This window comes from Pseudorasbora parva, chromosome 16, assembly GCF_024679245.1.
Source record: "Pseudorasbora parva isolate DD20220531a chromosome 16, ASM2467924v1, whole genome shotgun sequence".
NCBI classification, from domain to species: Eukaryota; Metazoa; Chordata; class Actinopteri; order Cypriniformes; family Gobionidae; genus Pseudorasbora; species Pseudorasbora parva.
The window spans coordinates 33498849-33524610 of NC_090187.1; the positions used below are offsets into that span (position 1 = coordinate 33498849).

The 25762-nt window shown below is 36.9% G+C and overlaps 1 protein-coding gene across 2 annotated transcripts; it reads right to left on the reverse strand.

Annotated features, from left to right (window-relative positions):
• Positions 1 to 1544: 1544 nt before the first annotated feature.
• tango6 (transport and golgi organization 6 homolog (Drosophila)) lies at positions 1545 to 25699 on the reverse strand. Of its 2 annotated transcripts, none has more exons than XM_067420393.1 (18): positions 25579 to 25699; positions 24615 to 25264; positions 23625 to 23741; positions 23360 to 23522; positions 22290 to 22396; positions 21893 to 22055; positions 21724 to 21791; positions 21518 to 21630; positions 21225 to 21401; positions 19503 to 19629; positions 19039 to 19233; positions 18489 to 18623; positions 15765 to 16259; positions 13470 to 13527; positions 11573 to 11731; positions 8511 to 8662; positions 7075 to 7188; positions 1545 to 2496 (listed from the first exon to the last, which is right to left on the reverse strand). In XM_067420393.1, the coding sequence occupies exons 1-18, from the start codon at positions 25628 to 25630 to the stop codon at positions 2320 to 2322; spliced, it is 3222 nt and encodes a 1073-aa protein (XP_067276494.1). In that variant the 5' UTR covers positions 25631 to 25699; the 3' UTR covers positions 1545 to 2319. The 2 variants fall into 2 exon arrangements, with proteins under 2 accessions (XP_067276494.1, XP_067276493.1); XM_067420392.1 differs by having other exon boundaries at positions 22290 to 22399.
• Positions 25700 to 25762: the final 63 nt, after the last annotated feature.

The window sequence follows — 25762 nt, forward strand, 5'->3', positions numbered from 1 at the left end:
TTTCCCATTTGTCATTTTAGGTCTCAGAAGGCCTTCGCTGCTTTTATGCGCTCGTTTGCGGTTTACACAGCGGACTTCTTCCCAGCAGTCAAAGCGGCATTATGTCTTGAAAGTGCGGACTCAGAGGAAGGCCGTGAGTGTTTAGGGTGCCATTTGGGACAGGGCCATAATGCAAGAGTCGAGCACTCTGTAAAGTCTCCTCCAGCACATCCCAAAGACTTTTAATGAATTTAAGGTCTGGACACAGAGAAGCCAATTCATGTGTGAAAATGATTCATCATGCTCCCTTCCAATTTTTCTTTTACAATCTGATCCTGATGAATCTTGACATTGTCATCCTTGAATATGGCCATGATGCATCTTCATAAGAAATAAAAAGCTACACACTCCAGCAATTAGGGTTGGAAGAATGGGTGATAAACATAAGATGCTAGAAACATAATAATTACTGCAATAATCCAATCATCGACTATTAAGCATTTGCCTATTTAAATCTAAAAATCGACTTTTTTTTCTTTTTTCCTGGGGAGTGTATATACAGGCAACAGCTTTGCTATGTGATTGCAATTTTTCTGTCAGGCATAATCTTTTATACATACTCATGTATAGAGTAACTGCGCCATGCATCAATAATAATCTCTTAGACAGTACCACAAAATAATGGAATTCAACATTCATTTACTAAAACACACTGAAGAAGACCTGAGAGCTAAAAACATTAGTATTTTTCACTTTTGTGATCAATAAATAGTGAATGAAATCTTTGATTCTTAAGTGTGAATCCTCATTCAGGATTGATTTTGAGGCAACGATCACAAAATCCACACTAAAATGTTACAAAAGTTATTGGTGCTAAACAGTAAAAAAAAAACAGCACAAAGTTTATCAAACCATCTGATTGTTTTTTTTTTTTGTCTTTTTGTTTGTTATTCAAATGTTTAGAAATTACATTTGTCCTGGTTTCTTTTTTTCTCAAAGTTTCTGAATACAGAAAATGCATTGTTGACATGTAAATGTGGATGTAGTTTTCATGTAAAATATGAAATCTAAATTGGTAATATTTACTAATTTTCTAAATGAACATTACTGGTCTTATTCTGAATGTTTCATCTGTGCATGTTATTCCAAAAGTCTCTGTAATCCTTAAATAAAGTGTATTTGGGTATAATTTAGATATCGCTTTTAACAAACTCTCATTCAGTCTGGCTCCATTCTTTTATTAAATACCCACAATTCCTGGCCTACATTTTTCTTGCTTTACTCAGAAATCCTTAAAAGGCCGTTTACTCAAATTTCAAACGTTTTCTCACCCTACCCTTTCCAAATCTGTGTGACTTTCTTTCTCTGTGAAACAAAAGAAGAGATTTTGAAGAATTTTGGTAACTAAACAGTTTTGGGGACCATTGACTTTCATTGTATGAAAAAAATACATTTCTCAAATCTTCTTTTACATGCCACAGTGGAATGAAAATCATACAAGTTTGAAACAATATGAGGGTGAGTAAATAATGACTTACATTTTTGGGTAAATCATCCCTTTAATATTACAGAAGTACAATCTGTTACAAACAGCAAACAACAAAATCTGTTTAATACATACTATACGTATACAATGTGAACTATTCTTAGCAGATTAATGTTTGCTTCACCTCCATTACCTTACAGCACATGAGCCAGACAGGAACTCGTGGCACTGCAAACTAACCCAGATGTTCAGACATGTGCTTACACTTATATTACCTCTAAAACAGTCCTAGCACAGTGGGAAAAGAAACCGTTAACAACAGCATAATATAAACACATTAGACCAGCTTTGGAAAAATAAGCACTCTTTATTTAATTTATAAGACACCTCATGACCAAACTATCATTTTATGAGTTAGCATAAATGCTAACATTTGTATTTATATTGTTTTTAACCAGTTCAGCTTCAGGGCAGACCCAATGGGGTCAGGGTGCCATAGAGACGGTAAACATGAATGGGAAGTTTTAGTATTGTGAAGTAGGAGGAATTTTAAGAGAATGACGAATTGCCCTGTCGTATCTTACAATGATGTCCTAGCCATCTTTATATGTACCACAAACATTCAGTAAAAAGCAAACAGGCATTTATAACCAGTGCAGAGTGGAAACCAGCTACTGCAGGGCTCTTTATACAGATATGTCTTGTGCTTTTGGTGCCCTCTAACCTCAGTGTACCAGATAACAAAAGGCACAAAGCTAGTTCATCAATGGCAAGACAGGTTTTTGGGTTTGAGAATGGAAATATGGGTGTGAAAAATGACTATGAAAAAAAAAGCTGTAACTCTTGGAGCACTTTCAAGGAAGTACCACAATCTTTTTCTCAAGTTTTTGCTGTGGAAATATGAACCTCCTCATGACATCATCCAGCTCCTCCAGAGCGAGCTGAGCATGGAGTACAGCCACATCGTCTGGGTCCGACCGCATCACCCACTTCAGAGCCCGATACAGCTCCAATAAGACATCTCCAAGAACCTGAAAAAGCAAAAGGGGAGACACAAAGCACTTAGTAAGCAGATGTACTGTTTTACTGTACAACTGAAAGCTAGAAAAAGAACAAACAAGGAAGAGAAAATAATGAGTACACTGTATGTCTCTTGAGGGAGGTGGTCTCTTGACCTTCTCCCTCACAGCAGGAGAAAGCTTTTGTGAGCAGTCAGCTGTTTTAGCCTCACACTTAGAGGACACCAGGCGATGTGACTTATGGTTTACCTGGACAGGCCGTCTCATTACTCACTGCAACAGCTGTACTGAGTAACAACCTCTGTCATGCTCCATCCTGGGAAACTCAACAGTTGGTGATGACAGACATGACTTTGCACCCGGGCCAATGCCGAGGTGCAGGCAAGGGACAGCACCATCTGAATCTGAGTCTAGTAAAACCTGTCCTATAAAATACATGTGCAAATATTTCAAGGGTCAGGGTACTATCTAGGGTGGACATTGGTGCTGTAAATCAGGGGGTCAAAAGTATAAAAGGTCATTTGCAGCAGCAGTGACCAGTTCGGCCTACTCTGAGGTCATGGGATCAGTTCATGCATGTTTATAGAGAGAGTCTAAGATGTTGTATGTGGACAAACCATAACAAATGTCAAGTGTTGCAAAGTGAAGAAGTAAAAGGATAAAGCAGAAGATTTGGCACCCTGGCACATATCAAACTCTCTACAAAATTTAATATATCATCTTATACAAGAATATTTCTCTAAAAGAATCATAAAAAAGAAGTAGATAGATAGATGATAGATAGATAGATAGATAGATAGATAGATAGATAGATAGATAGATAGATAGATAGATAGATAGATAGATAGATAGATAGATAGATAGATAGATAGATAGATAGATAGATAGATAGATAGATGGATGGATGGATGGATGGATGGATGGATGGATGGATGGATGGATGGATGGATGGATGGATGGATGGATGGATGGATGGATGGATGGATGGATGGATGGATGGATGGATGGATGGATGGATGGATGGATGGATAGATCGATAGATCGATAGATCTATATAAAACTACTTAAAATAAACTATTTTGAAGAAAAAAAGAAGTATTTTTTAAATATAAAATGGATTATTTATTGTTTTATTATTATTATTATTTATTTATTTATTTTAAATTACTCATTCTCTTACATTTATTATAATTACACTGGGAAATATTTAATATGTAATTAAAAATAATTACTTGATAATGTCTTCATCTAATTACATAGAAATACATTTGATAAAGGAAATAAGCGGTATTAATGATCAAGTATCTTTCTTTCATGCAATTTGTTACAGTCTAAGGATTCATATCCTATTATATTTAAAATATGTTTAAAAAATTGTTGAGTGGAATAAAATGATCACACTGCATTATGGGAGAACAGATCTGTAGCCTGTGAGGTAGGAATGTCAATCTGCTGCCAGTCTGCTGACATCAAAAGAACATTTTTCTCAATAAAATGTACAAATTTCAGTCAAAGGTGTGATTCATATGATCTCACAACAGGGTAAACATCTGTTGAAGATGGCTGCTAATAATCCAGTCGATCAGAGACTCTATGTAAGCGGTTACAAACCTCTGATTGGTTAATGTAGTTACAACTGTAACTTTGAACTTGTGATACATAAATAACAGCCTGCACTGTTCATGTTATGGACATCAATGATTTTTAGTTTGACCTGGTGGACACTTTACCATTTAAAATGTACCATAGAATTTTTCAACAATGTCTTGGCAACAGGGACAAATTTTGCATGAGTAAGAACCACCTTTTTTCTGAATATCTACAAAAGTTATCATATGGTTTAGAATAGATCTAATAATTTTATTTCTCATGCACAAAATGAACTGCAGGAGCTATAGTCGGAAATTAAAGGCATTGCTGGGAAAGTGATCATAGCCGTGGGAACAAGAGTGTCTGCTGAGAGTGCTGATTAGACAGAGCATCGGTTGTCTTATATTGCAGATGACCTCCAAATAAGAGAGTAGAAAATTACAGCTGCTGCTCATCAGTCCAGATGCCGGAGAATTCCTCCCACTAAACACATGCGTTGATCAAGACACCAGATCAGAAGACCTTACAACCTAGTCCATATCCTCACACACCAAACACAGACTAACCTCAAAGAATGTCTTGTTTTCAGAATTTACCAGAAAAATAAAATAGATGCCTTTTCCACACGAATATGCTCAGTGATGGGACTTCACACATTTAAAGAAATATTTCGGGTAAACAGTGTAAATGGATAGCATCTGTGGTATACCTTGATTTTTGTTTAAACTGATCAGTGAAGGTGACTGCGAAGACACTTTCATTAATACAGTGTATACTTTTTTCTTGATTTGTCCTGAAAGAGTGAAAGTGAAATGTGACAACATGCCCCATAGATGGAGGACATTGTAACGTGAGGGGCACGATGTAACAGCTTAACATTTTACCTGATATATATATAAAATAAAATAAACTAAAAAAATAAAATAAATTATATATATATATATATCCAAGACAAACTAAAATATTTAGTCAATAAAATACAATTATTAACTTTTTAAAATAAAATAATGGCATTTTTAATCATTAAAACCGCTAAATACAGCTATACAGCATAGTTTAAAGGTCCCGTTCTTCGCGATTCCATCTTTCAAACTTTAGTTAGTGTGTAATGTTGCTGTTAGAGCATAAATAATACCTGTAAAATTATAAAGCTCAAAGTTCAATGCAAAGCGAGATATTTTATTTAACAAAAGTTCCCTTTCAAAGCCTACAGCGAACGGCCGGTTTGGACTACAGCAGGAAGTGCAGGGATGTAATGACGTCACTAGAACTGTTTGTTGACTAACCCTCCGCCCACAAGAACACGGAAAATAGGGGGCGTGGTCTTGTTGCTCTCCCACGTGGAAAAGAGCACGCATTCAGCGCTTGCATCTCCCCGTTATGGTAAGAGGCGGGACCTTTCCGGGCAAAGTGCGCTAAGCTGCTGTCCAATCACAACACGGGAAGCGCTGGCCCAATCAGAACTCGTCACGTCTTTCTGAAGGAGGGACTTCATAGAATAAGAAATCATCAGGCCGTTTTTAGGACAGAGAAAACAGTGCTGTACAGATTAGTAAATTGTGTGAAAAATACTGTTTTTTTACACGTGAAACATGAACTCATGTTATATTGCACACTGTAAACATAATCAGAGCTTCAAAAACACGCGAAGAACGGGACCTTTAAAACATAATAATGATGAATAATTTCTGAACATTGACTCTTTATTCACATTATTCACCCTTTTCTCATGGTTTCTAGAATTCAGTATAGAATACAAAAGCGCAGTACTAAGAGCGGCTCATTGTGACGCAGTGTTACAACCCATCTGCACAACTGGGATTTAAACCACGGCTTGTGTCTTCTGCGTGTTCGATCTACATTAAAGAATGATCTCAACTGTTAAATAACATATAAGATTACAATAATACCAGATTTATCTCATTAAAAATAAACAAAAAACAGAGATGAAAAATAAGCTTAAGAAATTAACTTTTGGTATAGTTAAATAAATGTTCAGTGATATCGTGCAATTTTTGTTTAATTTTGGCACAATTGTTTCTCTATATACTGTTGATATGGCAACTAGTGAATACACTAAGTTTCGTCATGCTGGCATCATGTGAGAAAGTGTTAAACCATGCGTTACAACTAATCCCGCGTTAGGTTGTGCCCCACGCACCCCTATTAGTAAATGCTGATATTAATTTAACATCAACTAAGATTAATACTGTACATGCGGTACAAGAATTGTTCTTTCTTAGTTCATGTTAATTAATGTTAACTAATGTAACCTTATTGTAAAGTGTTACCAAAAAAGCTTTTCATATTCCTTTCAATTCCTGCCACTGGATAAATCAATAGTTTTCATGTTTAAATGATCCGTAGCTGTAGGCCGTAACCATGTCTTGAACATTGGGGGGGATGTTCTAGGTCTAAATCTAGTTGGGAAATAATCCCTTTGGGACTATTTGCAAACAGTATTTGCATTTATTTGCGTCAAAAACATTGAGTCCCGAGATTCTTCGCATTAGTAAATAAATACATAGATCTGCTATTGCCTTGAATTCTCCGGTAGCCTGACGTCTTCATACAAAATTTTAGTCAGAATATGAGTATGACACTGCCCCATTGGGCTGTAATTATGGGGCGTGTTTCAACCAAACCAGGAAAGAGCTCAATTGGATAGACCTACAACCAATCAGAGCAACGAAGTGACCCATAATGTTAGTTGTCAAATGTCAACAGAACTCAACTGCACTGTGTTGTCAAGTCTGCGGTTTTCCCGTGGGTTGTAGCAACCTCAATTTTGTTATATATAGACCCAGAAATGCGAATTTTACCTTGCCAAAATAACACATTTTACCCCACAAACTGCATTTTTTTCTAGGGAACCACCTGAGAAGCTATTGTTTTGGGCCAGTAGTTGGCGGGTTTTGTTTTAAAAACTTGGCAACCCTGTCTGCAAGCAATGTTTATAGTGGTTATGGCCCTGGATCACAGATATTTAAAAACACTCACCTGAGTAGTTTTATCACTTAGGCCTCTAAGCACAAGAGCAATGACGTGGACTGCAGCCCTTCGAACCTCTGCGTCTCTGTCCGTCTTTATCAGGGCGGTGAGACACGTGCTCAGCTGCAGGAACCACACAAACAGAGGTCAAATACAAAGGACGCACGCAGGCCGCAGAGATCTGCAATGCTGCACTAGTTGATCTTTACGTCAATGTAGCGGGTCGATTGATGTCTATACACATGCACACGGGTTTGCAGAAGGCTGATGGTCAAGACGGTCTAGAACAGCCTGTTGCAGACGGGCTCTTTCATGAATAAGCAGGCCAGTTAGTCACGCTGACAGAGATGCTTATTCATGAAGATCTCTAGACCACTGCCGCAGCTCAGACACTTACAGTAGATTTTCTCAACGACTGTATGCACAAGCACTGAAAAATAAACAAACTGCATTCCAACTGCTTTGCCGTCACAAATTTCACATATTGGCACAAGTATCAAAGAATACTAGACTTGTATTTCCTGAAGGATACATCAATGCTTGCAAGGCAGCAGAAGTACAATGCAAAAGTCTCAGGTAAGCTTTCAGGCTTTGATTTTTCATTAAATAATACTGTTGACATAACTCTCCAGATTTCCCAGTTTGATGTGATTCTGATTCACAGGTTCTAAAACTTTGATCTGGGTATATTTGAGTTATGAATGTGCATTTCACTTACATATGATAGAAAGAACTAATCAATAAAATAACCAGCTCATTTGTACTGTGAATTGTGCTGTACAAATACATTTGCATCAGCCACTGAAAATAGGCTTAGAGTAAAAGATTGATCTTGGGATTTTAAGAATCAATATGGGGAGTTCTCAATTTAACGAAAAGCGATCTTTTTTCCCAACCTTTAGGATACTTCTTGTTTTCCATTGGCTGTGTATGAGAATCAACATAATGCAAAATCAACACATTCTGTCATTTTCACAGGAAGCTATAAATGATTAAGTAACTACAAAAAAAAGGCTAATCACAATGCAGTATGCAAATATTAAGGTGTTGCCATATTAACATTATACAATTGAACATTTACATTTATAGATCTGTTCTGCAATCCATTGCTACATAAAGATTTGTGGTCAAGACATTGGCTGATTTTAACGAGCAAATCAGTGAAATTGACGCAGTTCAGGTTCATCCATCTGTCACCCTACTGCACTAGCAGAAACCCTGATCTCAGCTCTAGTAGTAGTATTCTGGTGTAGAGAGAAGTGCATGTGTACACACATACACAGCTGTGCCAAGTAAAGAGAACAATGACGACATCCGACTAGAAGCAGCCTTGGGGATCTGCTTAAAATGAACTAATTACAGACTAAACAACATGCAGATTCTGCTTTTCATCAGCTTGTCTGGTTGTCTTGACTTTTAGGTTTTAAATACTAGAGTGGTACTACCTCTTGAGCCAATGGTCCGAGGGAAAAGTTGAGACGTTGACAGAGTTCACCCAAATTAGAGAGGCTGCTGGCACGGACACTACTGTCCTCATCTCTTGTGCCACTCAGAAACACACCAATCAGAGGGCGACCATAGTGTGGGGCAAGGTCACCTAAAAGAAAATGTTTAATTATTTATTTGTACAGATATTTAGACATATATAAAAGACATAAACTACAGTTTAAACTTTTGGAATAATTAACAAGGCTTAATTTATATGATATTACAATTTAAAATAACATTATATATATATATATATATATATATATATATATATTTCTATGATGGCAATTTGTTTTTGTTTTTAAATTTTGTGTCAGTGTCAAAAGATTCTTCAGAAATAATTGTAATATGCAGATTTTGTACTAAATTACTATTAATGGTTCTTACATTATCAAAGTTGAAAACTTTGAAAGCATAATATTTTTATGGAATTTGTGATATGTTTTTTTCAGGATTCTCTAATAAATAGAAAATAAAAAAGAGCCTTTATTTGATATGTATTACTAATTACTGTCACTTGAATTTAAAGGGGTCCTACTATACTCACAGCCCACTTTCTAGAAGAGAGCGGAGCTTCAAGAGCTCGTGTTCAAGATTAACTCATGCAGACGGACTGAAAATATCAGAAACTATTCAGCCTTTTGTGTTTAAACCGAAGTCACACAAAGATGGAGACTCAAGAAGAAGTGACAACATGTAGAATGCAACAGGATGTTGCTGAATGGTTAGTTGATGAATTAATGTAGCTGATGTGTACTTAACTATCTTCAAGTCACCGATTAGATAATACTGTCATGATAATCTATAAATTACTTGTGTAGGAATTTTTGTAAGATGCACAGAGCCAGAGAATATATGCTGCATGAACATAAACCATGTATAGTTTAGTTTAATTACGGTTATAGTTTATGTTGTCATCTTGCTTTTATGACAAGCTATTGCACTTGTGTTACATACTGCATTGCAACAGCTTGAGCAGACTCCTAAATGTGTTAAACTACAACAACTCGTTCTCTTCTCTAAAGCAGCCCAAACATGATCTTAACCCTTTGACTGCATGTTCCTAAGGGCAGGGTTTATGTAAATGTTAGGGTTTCTGATGTCACCAACCCGGTAAGAAGCTCTCTGTAGTTCCTACCAGTCGTTTGTTGTAGTCCTTAAAAATCTTCCTATGCAATGAACTTTGAGCGTTGTAACATTGTAGATGTTGTATATGCTAGAACAGCAACATTACACACAAACTAAAGCTTAAAAAGTGCAATAGTAATCAAGGACCCCTTGATGAATAAAAGTATTTACTTAATTCACCACAAGCTTTTGAATGGTAGTGCATCACATATTCCAAATAAATACTAAGCAGCAACGTACAATGTTTTCAACATTGATAATAATAAATGTTTCTTGGGACCAAAATTATTTGTGATTATGTGACACTGAAGACAAAAATAATGGTAAATGTAAATTCAGCTTTATCATTATAGGAATAAACTACATTTTGAAATATATTAAAATAGAAAACAGGTCTGTTAAATTGTAATATTATTTTACAATATTACTGTTTTACTGTATTTTTCATCAAATAAATATAATCTTGGTGACTAAAAGAAACTTTTTCAACAACATTTAAAATCTTAATTATTCCAGACTTTTGACCTGTAGTGTATAAAGAAAAAAAATACACTTAATAATACAAATTAAACTCGGATAATTTCTAATATCACATTTACAGTGCAAGGAATGAGAGCTCCAGCCTGGACAAACAATAAACACACACACACACACACACAGACACACAGACAGACACACACACACACACACACACACACACAGACACACACACACACACACACACACACACACACACACACACACACACACACACACACACACACACACACACACACACACACACACACACACACACACACAGCTGAAGTCACCACTCCTCTTCCAATCTCTCCATCTCAGTGTGAAAGTCTGAGAAAGTCCAAAGCACGTACCTAAGGCATGAGCAAAGTCACTAAACTGGGATTTTTTGGCTCATGAGAAAAGGGCTCTGATAAAAAAAAATAGTTTCAATCCTTCTCACACTAACAGGTATTGGTGTAATAGGAATTTACATTATTTATGGTAAATAAACAAGGATAAATCTAGACAAAAACGATTAAAATGGCTGCCAGGTGGGTCCAGAGGGATTTGCTCCCCACCAGCTGATTTTTCTGGCCCTGTTTAAAATATCATTCAAACTGAATAAAACCTTCCAGAAACCATGTGCCAGGGCCTATTCAGACATGAATGTCCACTTGTTGAGCTGACCAATCCTCCAAACGGATCAAAAGGGTTTTAATGGCTATTGTGGACTAGATCTACGAGGAAAAAATGGGTGTCTGATGGGAGGGGAAAAGAAAAGGGGCAAGAAAAAGTGTAACACACTTCTTTGATCCCTGCGCTTCTTGTTAACTGTGGCCATCTGTCACAGCAACTTATCAAGCAACATTTAATTGGAAACCAGTGGCACAATTATTCAGGAAAAGGATTTATTTAATTATGCATCGGATGTGTACATTAATGTTGTGGTTAGATATTAAGTTGTTACAAAATCAAGGATTTAGGATTGAAATTAATATCTCATTAGATAATACTCAAGGGTTGAAAATGTAAATTGAGCTCAAGTGTGCGATGTGAAGTGTGTGATGCCCCCTGCTGTGTGTGAAGGCGCTATGAATGTGACAGAGAGCTGTGAGACTCATTGTGCGGTTTCAGTGGACTGTAGCAGCTGTTGGGCTTTTTCAGAGCTCGGTCTGTTAGCGTTAAGGAGCCGGGCCAAGGCGACATGCCTCAGACCCAGACTGAATGATCTCGAAACACAATGAATAACCGCACACTTGTGCTGGGGATACGGCACTGCCCGGATCTGACAAACAGATCCTGAAACGGAGCATGTCTATTAAAAGGAAGAAATAGAGAAGGAAAGAAACATGAAAAAGAAAGAAAGTCTACAGTCAGTGACTGTGCTCACCCATGGCCCTGCAGGCTCTCATTAAAACCTCGCCCACTTTGAGGCGTGTCTCTAGGGAGTGCTCTCTTTTGGGGGGACCGACAGTTGCCTCTGTCTGATACTCTCCCAGCAGTCTCTGCAGAATCTGCTCAGGAAAAGAGTCAGCCAACACTGCCAACCCTGAAATAGAAAAAAAGAAACAACAGCTCTGAATAAAGACTAAAACTCTGACAGAGCCTTTATAAGACAGGATGAATAAAAAGCACAACAGGCTGCCAGAGCATTCAAATCTTAACTTAGCTATTCCCCAATAGGGCAAAAAAAGGATGGTTTTGACCATTCATGGACAAAAGGTGAGATAACATTGGCTGCCAATAGAGCTGGTTTAGTAAATCGACTCAAATCTGTTTGTTGGCCCAGATACAGAATCCTTGTAGATTCCAAAGCCGGTCCTAAAATAACCTGACACACATATACAAAAGAAAATCCTACACAAATGCAGATCAATATATCCTAACGTTATCCTAACCTTCAAAAGTTTGGATATTATTTTGGGTATTAAGTATTGTTTTTTTGAATAGCGGCATTTATCTGATAAACTGTAAACTGAAGACTGTAATATTGTGAAATATTCTAACAATTTAGAATAAATTGGTGTTCAGGAAACATTTATTATTATTATCAATGTTGAAAACAGTTGTGCTGCTTAATATTGCCTACTTTAATTGGCTCAGGAATCAGACACTTTGTCTAGTCAAAGCCTCATTTAACAACTGGAAGGTTTAACCAAACATCTACATTCTTTAAAGACAATATGTAATATTTTGGGATTTTAATATCCAAAGACCACTAGAACAATGTTATATATTTTGTTGACTTGTGTACTTACATTATCCCAAATGTTTCCAATATTGTTTAAATCTGGAGAAGTCAGCTATTTCAACTAGTGTGCCTGTCAATTATGTCATATTTATATTTTATAATTTATATTTATATTAATATATTCTAATATCGATCAAGCTTACTGCAGTGAGCAACTAGTATCTTATACCAGCCACCAAGAAAATGCGCAGATTAACGTAACTAATTTCAACACACTCAAATGTATTTTTAGTATGATTGTTTTGACCAAGTAAAACAGAACTGCATTACCTCACAATCGTGACCCGTATACGCAGTAATTCAGCACTAGAGGCTATTTCATTAGAATGAAATAAAATAATGTGAATTTAAGCGATTAAAACGTAACAATGTTCAAGTTCAGGGAAGGAGGAGGTGGACGTTAAACTTAACTTTAATAGTAAAATAAACATACACACCTAAACAAAAGGAGCGGAAGCGCAACTGCATCATATAAGCATAATAAAAACAGCAGTGTAAAATATCCCAGGCTCTGTGCCACGCCCTACTTCATATCAATCTAACGTTAACGTCATCCATGAACATGAGCACCATCAGGTCGTTTCCCATCAGCTGTGGAGGTGAAGAAGACGACAACTGTGATTCCAAGCTCATTCACGGCTTTACCAAGCTACGCCTTTGTTATTGGTTTGAATAAGCGACCTCTAGCGCCGGAACGTACATAATATGCCTTTAAGAACGATTAATGTGGGGGCTGAACACATATTGTAAAGTGTTGAGGTAAAGCTGACAGTGAGTTCAGCTGGCGAAGTAATCAGGTCAATGTAATGTCTGTGCTTTATACTTACAACAACCGAGTCATTCAACCAGTCAAAACCAAGCTGTTCTATAATGTACCATTACAACTACAAATAAATAAATGTTATATTAGTTTCTAAAAACTTTAAGATAAAAATTAAATAAAAAAATTAAGAAAAAGCAGGTGTGATTGTGATATTTTGTTGCATTTCTAAAGGAGTTTACGCTGATTTCTTTCTTGGACTAATGAATGAATTACCTTGAATAGCAGACAGATACACAAAGGAATCCTCATGTTCCAGGTTTTCCAGAAAGAGCTGTAACACATTGAAATAATACACTGAAAGCTGAGCAAAGAATTAGAGCAGAGTTAATTAATTCCTTAGTCTAATTATCACTGACAGTTTTTCAGCTCTCAGCACGTTTACAGTAATGCAAATTAAAATGTCTATGGCCTGCGGCTTTAAAAGATGTAAATGAGTTCACGTGAGGTGAAGTGGTATGACTTTGAGGGAGAACGAAAGAGCATGTGAATATTAATACAACAGATAAGATGTTTGTGTGTTAAGAACTCTGACACACACTGATACAAATAAATATTTAAAACATACTGAATGAATCAAAAGAAAAAAATGAACTTCTCTGAGATACATGTTAATGGATTACTGGGTGGGTGTTAGGTCACTATTAGTGTGATGTTCTTGTGCATGTGTTTGTGTGAATTAGTTGTATTTATAAAGCGTTGATCACAGAAGAGGCTCTTATTACAGAGAATATTAGATGAGACGTTGCAGAAAGCCGCTCATCATAACTAGATCCCACGAGAGTCTTCAAACACCCTCAAGCAAGAGGTTTTACACACCAAACATCCCACCTCATTTATAAAACATGGTCTAGACCCTCACCCACCCTCAACACTAGCACACAGGAGAAAGAGGAACACTGGAAGTCACTGGGCCATATAAACAAGATCAACCAGGGAAGAGTCTATGCAAATCCCCGGAGATGTGCACGTGACACCAGGCTTTTAGCATCAGAGAGAATAATGCATACTGGGAAAATAAGTGTTTATCAGATACTATAATGATCGCCTGGATCAAAGTGCAATGACAACAGCGTTTTTGGGGCCTAAAAAATGGCAAACTTTTGAAATCAGGTTTCAAAGTCTCTAAAAAATGCTAATTTGTGAAAACGGTGATGTCATGATCATGCATATTATGTGTTCAATCTATAGGCGCGTATTGTTTCTTTAGTTGCTGTCTGCCAGTCGTATAATGCATATCAATGGCAACATTTTAGAGTATGAGAGCTATGAGAGTAAAAAATATAAACACATAGAAATCCAATCCATATTAAACCCTGCGGCTCATGACGACACTGATGTCTTAAGACACAAAATGATCGGTTTGTGCGAAAAAGTGATTGCGCGCTGAATACTGATGTACATAATGTTGTATTTGAGGTAAAAAAATATACTGTTCGGTTTCTCGCATAAACCTATTGTTTCGTGTCTTAAGACATCAACAGGTCGTCATGAACTACAGGGTTTAATATGGATTTGTATGTATGTGTTTTTTTTTTACTCTCATTGTTCTCATACTCTCATGTGCTACCATTGACATGCATTAAACGACTGGCACAGCAACGGCTGGAGTTAAAAATCTTCATTTGTGTTCTCCTGAAGAAACAAACACACCTACATCTTAGATACCCTCGGGGTAAGCAGATAAACATCAAATGTTAATTTTTGGGTGAACTATCCCTTTGATTATACAAAAAAATAATATTTAATATTTTAAGATTGTTCAAATATTTCACCTTTAAGAATAACAATAATAATGTCTAAAATGAATGTAATATTTTAGAATTATACTATGGAATTATACTATAGCAGCAGCTATTTGCACTAAGTACAAATAGGGGTATATTCTATTTACACTAGTTATATGTATACTTATAAACAGTGGCAGATATTATTCGCACCTCAGTATTGTTGTACAATAAAAAAATATGTTGTACAATAAAAAATGTAATAACAGAGTGTAAATTATTATAATTGTTAAAATTACATTGGGACAATAAAGCCCTCCCTGGACCGATAAAAACACATTATTTTCAAATATTCTATTAATTTTTATTGAAAAAAAAAAGCTGTTCAAATCTCATATGTGATAGGAAAAGGGATTAGAGATAGATCTGCATAAGGCGGATTTGAACCTTGGATCGATTTGTATCAAAACTTTCTGCCGAATGCTTTAGCCCTATACTACTGCTGCTGTACTAGTGTCTTCCGTCCTTTAGTCTAGCCCAACCTGACATTTTCGGTAAATGTGACTACTTTCATTACATAATGCATGTTTTTTTTATTCATACCAAGCCATTTTATCTGCTTTAACTTACATATATTGGCTTTATAAGTCTTGTATACTTATACCCGCTTCTGCACAGATAGATCTGTTTCTCTGACTTGAAGGGGGAGACAGTTAAGCCCTCGTTTGACCATTCATACATGTCTCTCTCTCTCTTTCTCTCATATACAAATCTATATACTCACTGTTAGTAGTTTCTCCTTGTTCTGCAGTGCCTCCTTGTCTCCATCTCTAATAGTGCGGGTCAGTGAGCGCAGTGCTACGGCTCGTGTAGGCACATCTGGGTCACATGCTTCCAGCAGGCACTCCGAGAAAGCTTTACTGCGTGAGGCCTCAGAAATCCCAGGACTGGATATTCTTCCAGCTGCATGAAAGTCTTTATTTTTGAGCGTTACACTAGGGTCTGTTGTACCTTTGGGATGTGAGATTGATTGTGAGGGGACTTTGGGCCTGGCTGGGAGGGAGTTAGAACTGTGTCCTGCAGGTTCAGCAGGACGGTGGGCAGTACTGTGCTGGTTGGCTGTTTTAGGGACAGTTGTAGGGCGATAAGCCCCATGTGTGGCAATAGTGGCCCTCAGATCGGACGCTAGCCCCTGGATGACTGGCTCTTGGTGCTGCTGGGAGATCTGTTCAAGGTGGGGCAGCAGTGTAGCCATTGATGAATAATCATCTGCGGTGAGCTGAAAGGAGATATACACAGGTACAAATTGGTAGGTAATATATAACATGTCCATGAATTTTTTTTTCTCCCTAAATCTCTCTAAAACTATAAATAATTGTTGTCAATTGACTTTTAAATCATACTAATTACATGCTATATATCAATCAATAACAATATATTGCATATAAATATTGCTAAGAACTTCCCCAAATTAATAAATTCAAAGAAATTTCATTAAAACTTAAAGGGGGGGTGAAACACTCAGTTTCAGTCAATCTCATGTCAATCTTGAATATCTATAGAGTAGTATTGCATCCTTCATATCTCCGAAAAGTCTTTAGTTGTATTATATTTATAAAAGAAATATGAGCTGTACACTTTGCGACGCGACTGAAGCGATGTTGTGAAGCTTCCCGTCATTTCTGCGTTCAAATCGGTTCAAATGCAGCGCTGCCTTCCCGTAATGCTGTGCTGAAGCATTGAAGTCGCTTGATGTCACCCATAGGAATAAAGTGGAGCGCGGAGTGTTTATGGGCGTGCATTTCCTCTCTCGCTCTACTCACACGCGCTCGCGCACCCTACCGGGAGAAGAGCCCGTACGGCCCATACAAGGACCTTCCGCTCTGTTGACGTCATCGGACCCATACTCGAAAAAAACTCTCCGAAACTTGTGAGAAACCGGAAGGAGTATTTTTGACACAGAAATACTCCATCAAACGTCCAACATTAGTTTTTGAAACTTTGTCTATGTTTAGGATGGGAATCCAAGTCTTTAACAGTGTAAAAAGCTCAGTATGCATGAAACAGGATTTCACCCCCCCCCCCCCTTTAATTTAAGTAAGATATTTTTATTTTGTATTATTTTATAATTTTGCCCTTTTTATCATTGTTTTAATTCACACCAAATTAACCCAATAACTGTGCATTAATGCATACATGTGTTGTGATTGGGCACAACTTGTATGCAGTTCTTTAAATAATACTGTGGCAGTGTTAGTTTTAGAAGTTTAGTTTTATGATTTTTTTTGTTATTTTAAAATAGCTTTAATTTTTATATTTTTAATTTTCATGTTAATTTTTGTTAAAGCCACAATGTGTGATATTTTCCCCCATCTAGCGGTGTAAAGGTATATGACCATCCAGTGAATAATAGTTTCAGTTCCTCTCAATTCTGATTTCGTTTTAACTCCTACGGTGGCCGATTTAGTCCAAGATTAACATGGCAATCCCCCTCTTCACATTCGACACGGTGCAATCGAGTGTTAAAACGCGAAAGGCGAAGCTTGAATTTATGGGTATGTCCCTCTTTGGCTAATGTACTTTCAAGATGGAGGAGCAACATGGCAACCGGCATTCGAACCCCTCACCCGTATGTATTTTCAATGGCATATTATAAACTTACGAGAATACTTTATTACTTGAAAGAAGTAAATATACATTAATGAGCACATATATTTGTGAAAGAACTAAGTGTTTTTAGCTAAGAATAAACAAAAGTTACACAGTGTAGCTTTAAATTTCATTATCTGCCTGTCATTTTATTATTTTGTATTTGTTTACTTTTAATAGAGTTTTAATTTTATTAGTTTAAGTTTTTATTTATGTACAGTTAATAAATGTAGTGCTTCAACTTATTTTTGTTTATTGCCAAAGCAACATTTCTAATTTTCATTTAGTTTCAGTTTTTTAATTGTTTAATTTTAACAATTTCAATTAACAGAAATGTTCTCACTAGTTTTGGTTAATAATTAAAATAAAACAGAAATTACATTTTAAAAGGAAGGTAAAGGCACACCTTGTATTATCATATTTATAGGAGGTTATGCACAGAAGTTAGTTGGATGTGTTATGTGTTAGACCTAGTGTTTGTTTAGACATTTTTTTACAATGCATTTACAGATGTAATGTTGAATATATGCGAAGCGTGTTGTTTTTGGACCCTGTTTTTTTATTAAGAGTATTTTTTATGTTTTTGTGTATGTGTTGTGTGGACACCAGAAAGACCATTGGTGCTCTTGGGCATAGCTAATGGGGATACAAATACATTATAATAACCCTGGGAGCAACAAACTAATTTTAAACTAACTAACTAACTAACTAACTAACTAACTAACTAACTAACTAACTAACTAACTAACTAACTAACTAACTAACTAACTAACTAACTAACTAACTAACTAACTCCTTTTACCAGGAGAACTTCTAGAGTGATCAAAGGAAAGCAGCAAAATGTATAATAATGCACTACCTCAGCAGCTCCAGAGAGTAGAGTGGCCACAAGCCCAATTCCCATACTGAGAGTCTCACTCTCCACTGGGCTGTCAGTGCCAACCTCCAGACTAACACATGCTCTCTGCAGCATGGATGCTATGAACCCAACCACCTGTACGAAAAGAAAGAAAAAGAAAGAGAGAGATGTCTTAGAGATCACACCATCTCACCTTATCACTACATGAAGTAGCACAACTAAATAAAGTAACACTGCTGATATAACACAACTGTGCTCAGCTATAAGAGGCTCATACACGTGCCCTAAATAAGAGTCAGAGTAAAGATATTCTTTGTTGCGAGTTAAATGGAACAGATCTGGCCAGGGGATGATGTGCTCTATTTTTAGATGGCCCAAGTTTATCTTTTTAAAACCTCAGTTAAATGAAAGCAGAAAAGACAAAATGATAAAAAGCTTAAAAGAGTTTAAAGTTAAGAATTAAATCTCAAACTCCCCAATGCACTCAGGAAAAGAGAGAACCATTTAATGTTTAAATAACGTTGAATGAATGATTTCTTCTATATCACACCTGAGTGGGTTTGGAGAGCAGCAGGCTGTGTGGAAGACCCTCACACATGATGGCCAGTGTCTGTAGCAGAGCAAGTCTCTGTCCGTGTCCACCTGCACGCCCCAGCAGATGCTGCTCTAACTCCAGCAGGGTCATAGATGAGGTGTCAGCTTCCTGCTCAACCTCGTCCTGCTCGGCAGCCACAGCTGTTAAATCCTGGAAACAGCACAAAACAGATACACAATGAAAGAAAATATGATCTCAGCATCCACATTTAATTTCAAGCCACTTTCAAGCAAAAGTCAATTTTGTTTGGGAAATCAGGGGAGGAAATGCCCAAATCTTTAAGAAAGCTCAAGTTATTTTTAATCCTAGATTCTAAATTTTGAAGCATTGGTGAGTCCGCAAACACTGCTTAAAAATGCCAAAATCGTATGTGCTATAGACATTGTTAAGCTACATCAGAAACTGTCAGAGGTCAGCACCTGCAGCAGCAGTAGGAAAAACTCTCCAGGCAGGTCACTGTCTTTCATCTCTTCCAATAACTGCACCAGACACTGCACTCTCCACTGCTCACCTGAGACCTTCTCATATAGTGCATCATCTTCATCACTGTCAAAACACACAGAAAAAGTAAATAATTGTACACCGATCAGGCGTAACATTATGACCACCTTTCTAATATTGTGTTGGTCCTCCTTTTGCTGCCAAAACAGCCCTGACCCGTTGAGGCATGAACTCCACTAGACCCCTAAAGTGCTGTGGTATCTGCCACCAAGACGTTAGCAGCAGATTTTTTAAGTCCTGTAAGTTGTGAGGTGGGGCCTCCATGGATCAGACTTTTTTGTTCAGCACATCCCACAGATGTTCGATTGGATTGAGATCTGGGGAATTGGCTGTGCTCCTCAAACCATTCCTAAAGCATTTTCTCTTTGTGGCAGGGCACATTATCCCGCTGAACAATGCTTAGGTAGGGGGTACGTGTTAAATTAACATCCACATGGATGGCAGGACCCGAGGCTTCCCAGCAGAACATTGCATCACCCACGTGAATCAATGAGAGAGAGAGAGAGAGAGAGCCTTGGCCACCCATGACCCTGTCGCCGATTCACCACTGTTCCTTCTTTGGACCACTTAACACCCCAGAAGAGCTGCAGTTTAAAGAGATACTTGATACTTCACCGCTTTTTCATATTAAACTATGTTATTCCCTAACCTAAGACGAGTTGATACATACCTCTCTCTTCTCAGTGCATGCACTTAAACGCTCCGACGCACTGTGACAATCTGATAGCATTTAGCTTAACCCACTAAGCCCAGTTCATTCACTATGGTACTAAACAGAGATCAAGTTAGAAGCAACCAAACACCTCCATGTTTTCCCTATTTAAATAGAGTTATTCTTAAGCGCTTTTCTAAGCGGATTAAAAAGGAGAACTATAATGTATGGCGGAATAGCACTTCTGAGAGTACTAAAAAGTAAAAAGTCATGGCTAAAACATCCTCCCTCACATCACAGATGTGAGGGAGGATGTTGTAGTGATCATAATGTTTTGCCTGATCGGTGTATATGCTTTGCATATATACATTACTGTTCAAAAGTCTCTTATGTCATTCAAGGCTACATTTATTTGAACAAAATATTATCAAAATATAATTACAATTTAATATAACTTTTTAATTTTAAATGTTTTCCTGTGATGGCAAAGCTCAATTTTTAGCAGCCATTACTTCAGACTTCAGTGTCATATGATCCTTCAGAAATCATTATAATATGCTGATTTAGTGCACAAGAAATCTACAAAACAATCCAAGAAAAAAAACAGTTGCGCAGCCTAATATTTTTGTGGAAACTGTGATACTTTTTTCAGGATTCATTGATGAACAAAGAATGTATTTAGAAATTTGTAACATTATTAATGTCTTTACTTTTGATCATTTTTTCACTTGGTTGGTATTACAAAAATATAAGTAACGCTTAATTTAAAGAAAGTAAATAAGGTGCACACAAAATGACTGAAATCAAAATTTTACACAATATTACCTCTAAATGTATCACTAAACACTTAAGACCACGCAGAGTATCTAATTGATTTTGACAAGTAGATCATGGTCTGATAAGCTCACAATGGCGAAATACTGGCTGGTAAATCAGACTGTCAAATATATTCCTACTTTCACTATATTGTAGGGTTCTCATTTAATACCTGATAAGCTCTCTCACTGTAAGTCTGGCCCCTCCTTCACTGCCAGGGGAGAACTGAAAGCCGTGTTTGACTCCACCCACTTCTCCCAGCAGGCCACACAAGCGTTTCAGCAGCGAAAGAGATGCCGAGCGCTCTGAGTGAGACAGGCACCATATCAGGATCTCCTGACAGGATGTACTGTAGGAAAACAACCACGTTTAGTCTTTTCCAAACTATTACAAATACTTCATATTCTAAATGCAAACTGACTGTAAATTAAGAGTTGTTGTTTTTTATAAATAAGAAAAACTGACCGTAAATGAGAGACATTCTGTTTGGTGAAGCAAAAGAGACTAAATAGTGTTGAGATGACATCTGTTAGAGCTTTCAGCAGCACTTCTGATGGATTATTACCCACTACACAAATCTAAACAGAATGAAATAACGTTCTTATGTAAATTAATATATTGTAGTTTCATAAAATTGATGATATGGAACATTAGATAATAGCTTGGCTTACTTTATATATATCCTCAATACAGCGAGTCAACTCCCACTCCTCAACTGCATCCTGGGATAAGTCATCTCCTGCAAAAGATTATCAGTTCATTTTGTAACACTCAAAAGAGTATATGCAACTTGATGCAGCTTTTCCAATTTTAAACTGCCGTCACCTAACGAATACTAACCGGTTCCCTGTGCACACCGACGAAGAGGGGAGAGAAGAGGGAAGAGCAGGAATGGCTGTGCAAACTCAGGCCGATCTTGCACCATGATGAGCGCCGCCCTGGTGGCCACTCTCTGGAACTGCTGTGCAGTTAGCTTGTCTTTGAAATGCAGAAGCTCCAGAACCTAAATCCAGTGATATACATTTTATTATTAGAGTACATTTGAAAAATTCTGTATAGGTTTTTAGGTAACATATGACAATGTATGAAAATATGCCTTTTGTTATTATATGATTACTAGGATTGTTTGCAAACCAAATAAAACTCTAAATAACCATTACAGCAATATTTCATTACAGCACTATTGAAATATAGTGTTCATTACAGCACTGTTTTGACTATAATGAGAGAACATTACCTGTGGACACACTTGACTGTAATAGCTCTCAGCAGAGAGGGACTGCTGAGGACAGGCAGCAAGAATCTTGGCCACAGCATCACATTTCCTCCAGTCAGAGTCGCCACCTGCTGGTCAGCAATGTGAACACACAGGTATACGTGACTGAAAAGCACATGCTGAACATTAATAGCTGTCATAAGCAACATAATGATTTCCTATGGCATGATAAACCTATTGGAAACACTGGGAATTTTGTTATGTACTGGATGAAAATACACATTTTTCCACCATCATTCAAAAAATGGCAATTGCATAACCAGCCCGAACCTTCCGACCTCATGCTGTTTATAGAAAATGCAAAACATATTTGCCCACTCATTGACATATCTCTCAATCAGTCCTAATTTTAGGTCATCCAGCTATTCTAAGCGAGACGTAACAGGTTTGTTTCCAGTCTGCTTCTTTTTGGGGTTAATTAAATGTAATATTCCAGGCAACAGAACACAGTTCCAGGATGTTGCATTTTATAAGTGTTTGTCGAAAACAACACAACAAAAGCATAAACACAGGTTGCAAGGTATTTCTATTTATACATGTATTTGTATTCACATACTTGCATGTGTACTACATTTTTTTTGCATAAAGCATAAAAAACGAATAGGTATCAATGTTAAAGTATCAGTGATAAAATTAACGACAGAAAAGCATTTGCATAAATGTAAAATGTTTTAAAAAAGTAACCTGTTTAACCCTATACTAGTAAATATACCAGTTTAGGCTTGCATTACTGAAAGAGAAAGATATTTAAAAATGGGTTTTGAGGCTAGCAACAAAATATGGCTGATATCATGCTCTAAAAAATAAAATAAAATAAAAATAAGCTAAAACATATTTGAGATATATTTGATAGCTAAAATTAATTTAATTAATTTAGAAAATATGAATTTTCCTTTGACAATGCATTCAGTAAATTTTGAAACTGACACTAGATGGTCTTGTAAACCATTCAAAATCTTTTCAAATATTTAAACAAATTCTGATGTTTCTCTGAACCCATCATCTGTCCTCTTTGCCAGATCGAGCCTTACCTCCAGTGCCCTCTAAGATGGCCCTCACCACTGCCTGGACGCCTTGTGGTTGCATTAACCTGTCAGACAGCAACTGTCCACACAGGCGCCTCAGCCATGGGGGAGCTTGGGCTAGAGCCTTACCTCCCCCTCCAGCACATCCGCCTCTGGAACCTGAAGATGCCTACAACAGCGTGATCACAGAATACAGAGGACATGTCTCTGTGGAGTCACACAAATACTAACACATCAGAAATTATTCCGAAAGATGGTAGGCAACACACACCTGTTTAGGACCCCCTTGCAAAACAAGCAGTTCTTTGATGACGATTGGCTGATACACTTTTCCAAGAACACCGTGGAGTGCTTTTCTGCAGGTCTTTCGCTCCTCTACCGTTAGTCCCTGTGGTAAATGAGAACGGCATTGAAAAAGTTAAACATTTAGCTTGGGCCAATAGGAAACCTGAAAGAGTGATGTACAGGATTCCCATACTTACTTACCAATTCAATTTTATATCATTCTTAATTATTGTATAAAGATTAAAAATTTGTTTTATTTATATATATATAGTAAAAAGATTTACCTCTAAAGTAAAAAACAGTGTTATTATAGCATAATTATATATAAGCTATTAAAGTATTATTGATAACACTTTACAGTAAGGTTTCATTAGTTTAAATTAGACAATTAACATTAATTTAGATTTATAAATGCTCTAGAATTATTTTTAATTCTTAATGCATGTTACTAAAGTAGTTAACTAATTAAACCTTATAGCAAATTTACCATTCTATTTATTCATATTTTGAATAAGCTTTTATTTTTATATTTTCAGTTTATTTTTTGTTTTATTTCAACTTAAGTTTAGTTAAATTTTTATTTTATTATGTGTTTCATCTTTAATTCAAGTAACAATAATGAACACACACACATTATATATATATATATATATATATATATATATATATATATTATTTATATATATAATGTGTGTGTGTTCATTATTGTTAATTGAAATAAAGCTGATTTTAAAAAATATATAAATATAGCAGAGAAAAAAAAGAGCATAAAAAAAAAATTATATGAAAAAAAAACTACTTTTATATGAGCATAAAAAATTATATTATGCTCATATAAAACCATGCCTGGAACAATATTACATTTCCGTGCCTTCCATGGCCTTTCCATGACTTTGGGAACCCCTAGACTAAATTTAAGACCACTAGTATAATGTAGTCAAATAGGATTAAATATTGGTTATTAGTATATTTTTACCTTACTGCTCTTTGTACCATCACCTTCCGGCCGCTGGGGTCGATAAGCTAACTGACAAAGAGCTGCCATGATGTCACCCAGGTGCCGTGTAAACACAGGAGTTGCTAGCGATGACAGTGCAGAGACCTCCAGCAGCACGTTAGTGGTGATAAGTAGACGACGTTCCCCTGCAGGGGCAACATCATGTCGGACTGCCCCCTTCACAGCTGCTCCAAAAGCTGACCTCAGCCCTAGTGCCACTCCGACACCAGGAGCTAAATATGGACAGAGACCCAGTGTGACCACAAACTGCAGCACAGTGTCCAGTGTCTTTTGTTGGGCCACACTGAGAACATCTGGGGGAAGTGGTGGAGCTGCTTCGGGGGTCGCAAGATTTGGTGCAACGGGAATCTTGTGAAAGGCTTCCACAAGGTGGTTGAGGTGATGTGCCAGGCAGAGCAGTAAGATAAGACATTCCTGAACAAAGTTCCAGGTTAGGTCATCAGTATCACCGCAAAACCATGTGATGTCTCTCCTGACCTCCTCCAGAAGCTGTCGGGCTTCCTCCAGCTCTTCGCCTGCAGACATGCGCTCCCGAATCTCTGCCAGGTTCCTCTGGAGAGCCGACACAAGTGCTGTTTGTGTGCTTTGTCCATCGTTTAACTGAGCCTCTGGAAAAGAGTATGCGTGCATCATCGCATGCCATAACTAACACATTTGCAAAACAACACACAAACCTGCATGGCTTTCTTCTGTGAATGAGACATGTTTGCCAGAATGACATTCACCATTCACTTTTTATTGTATTTAAAAATCGATATACATTGAAAGTGTACATTAGGGCAGTCAGTATCGTTACATAAATATTTTGTGCTTCAAGAAAGAAAGTCGTGCAGTATCGGAACACCATGAGGGGGAGTAAATGATGACTGATACTATTACATCAACATATGTTATGAAATAACATGTATATATTCATTCTTACCTCGAATAGGTTTCGTCAATATACTGAGAGACTTTATTAGTGCTGTGATCATTTTACTCCACACTGCAATGTGTTGTCTACAGAAACTTTGTCGCAAAGCTTTAACGTAACTGTGGTTGAAACTGGTGAGAACGATTTCAAAATAAAAGTCTCACTAAGTCCCACAAAATAAAAGCTAGACTCT

Bases quoted from the DNA above. Each gene is read 5' to 3' on its own strand.
- tango6 (XM_067420392.1), bottom strand. From the start codon at position 25,630: ATGATCACAGCACTAATAAAGTCTCTCAGTATATTGACGAAACCTATT. The intron at 16,260-18,488 runs GTAGTGCATTAT...ATCTCCTTTCAG, and splicing joins TACTCTCTGGAGCTGCTGAG to CTCACCGCAGATGATTATTC. The intron at 13,528-15,764 runs GTGAGTATATAG...AATGTGTTACAG, and splicing joins ACAAGGAGAAACTACTAACA to CTCTTTCTGGAAAACCTGGA.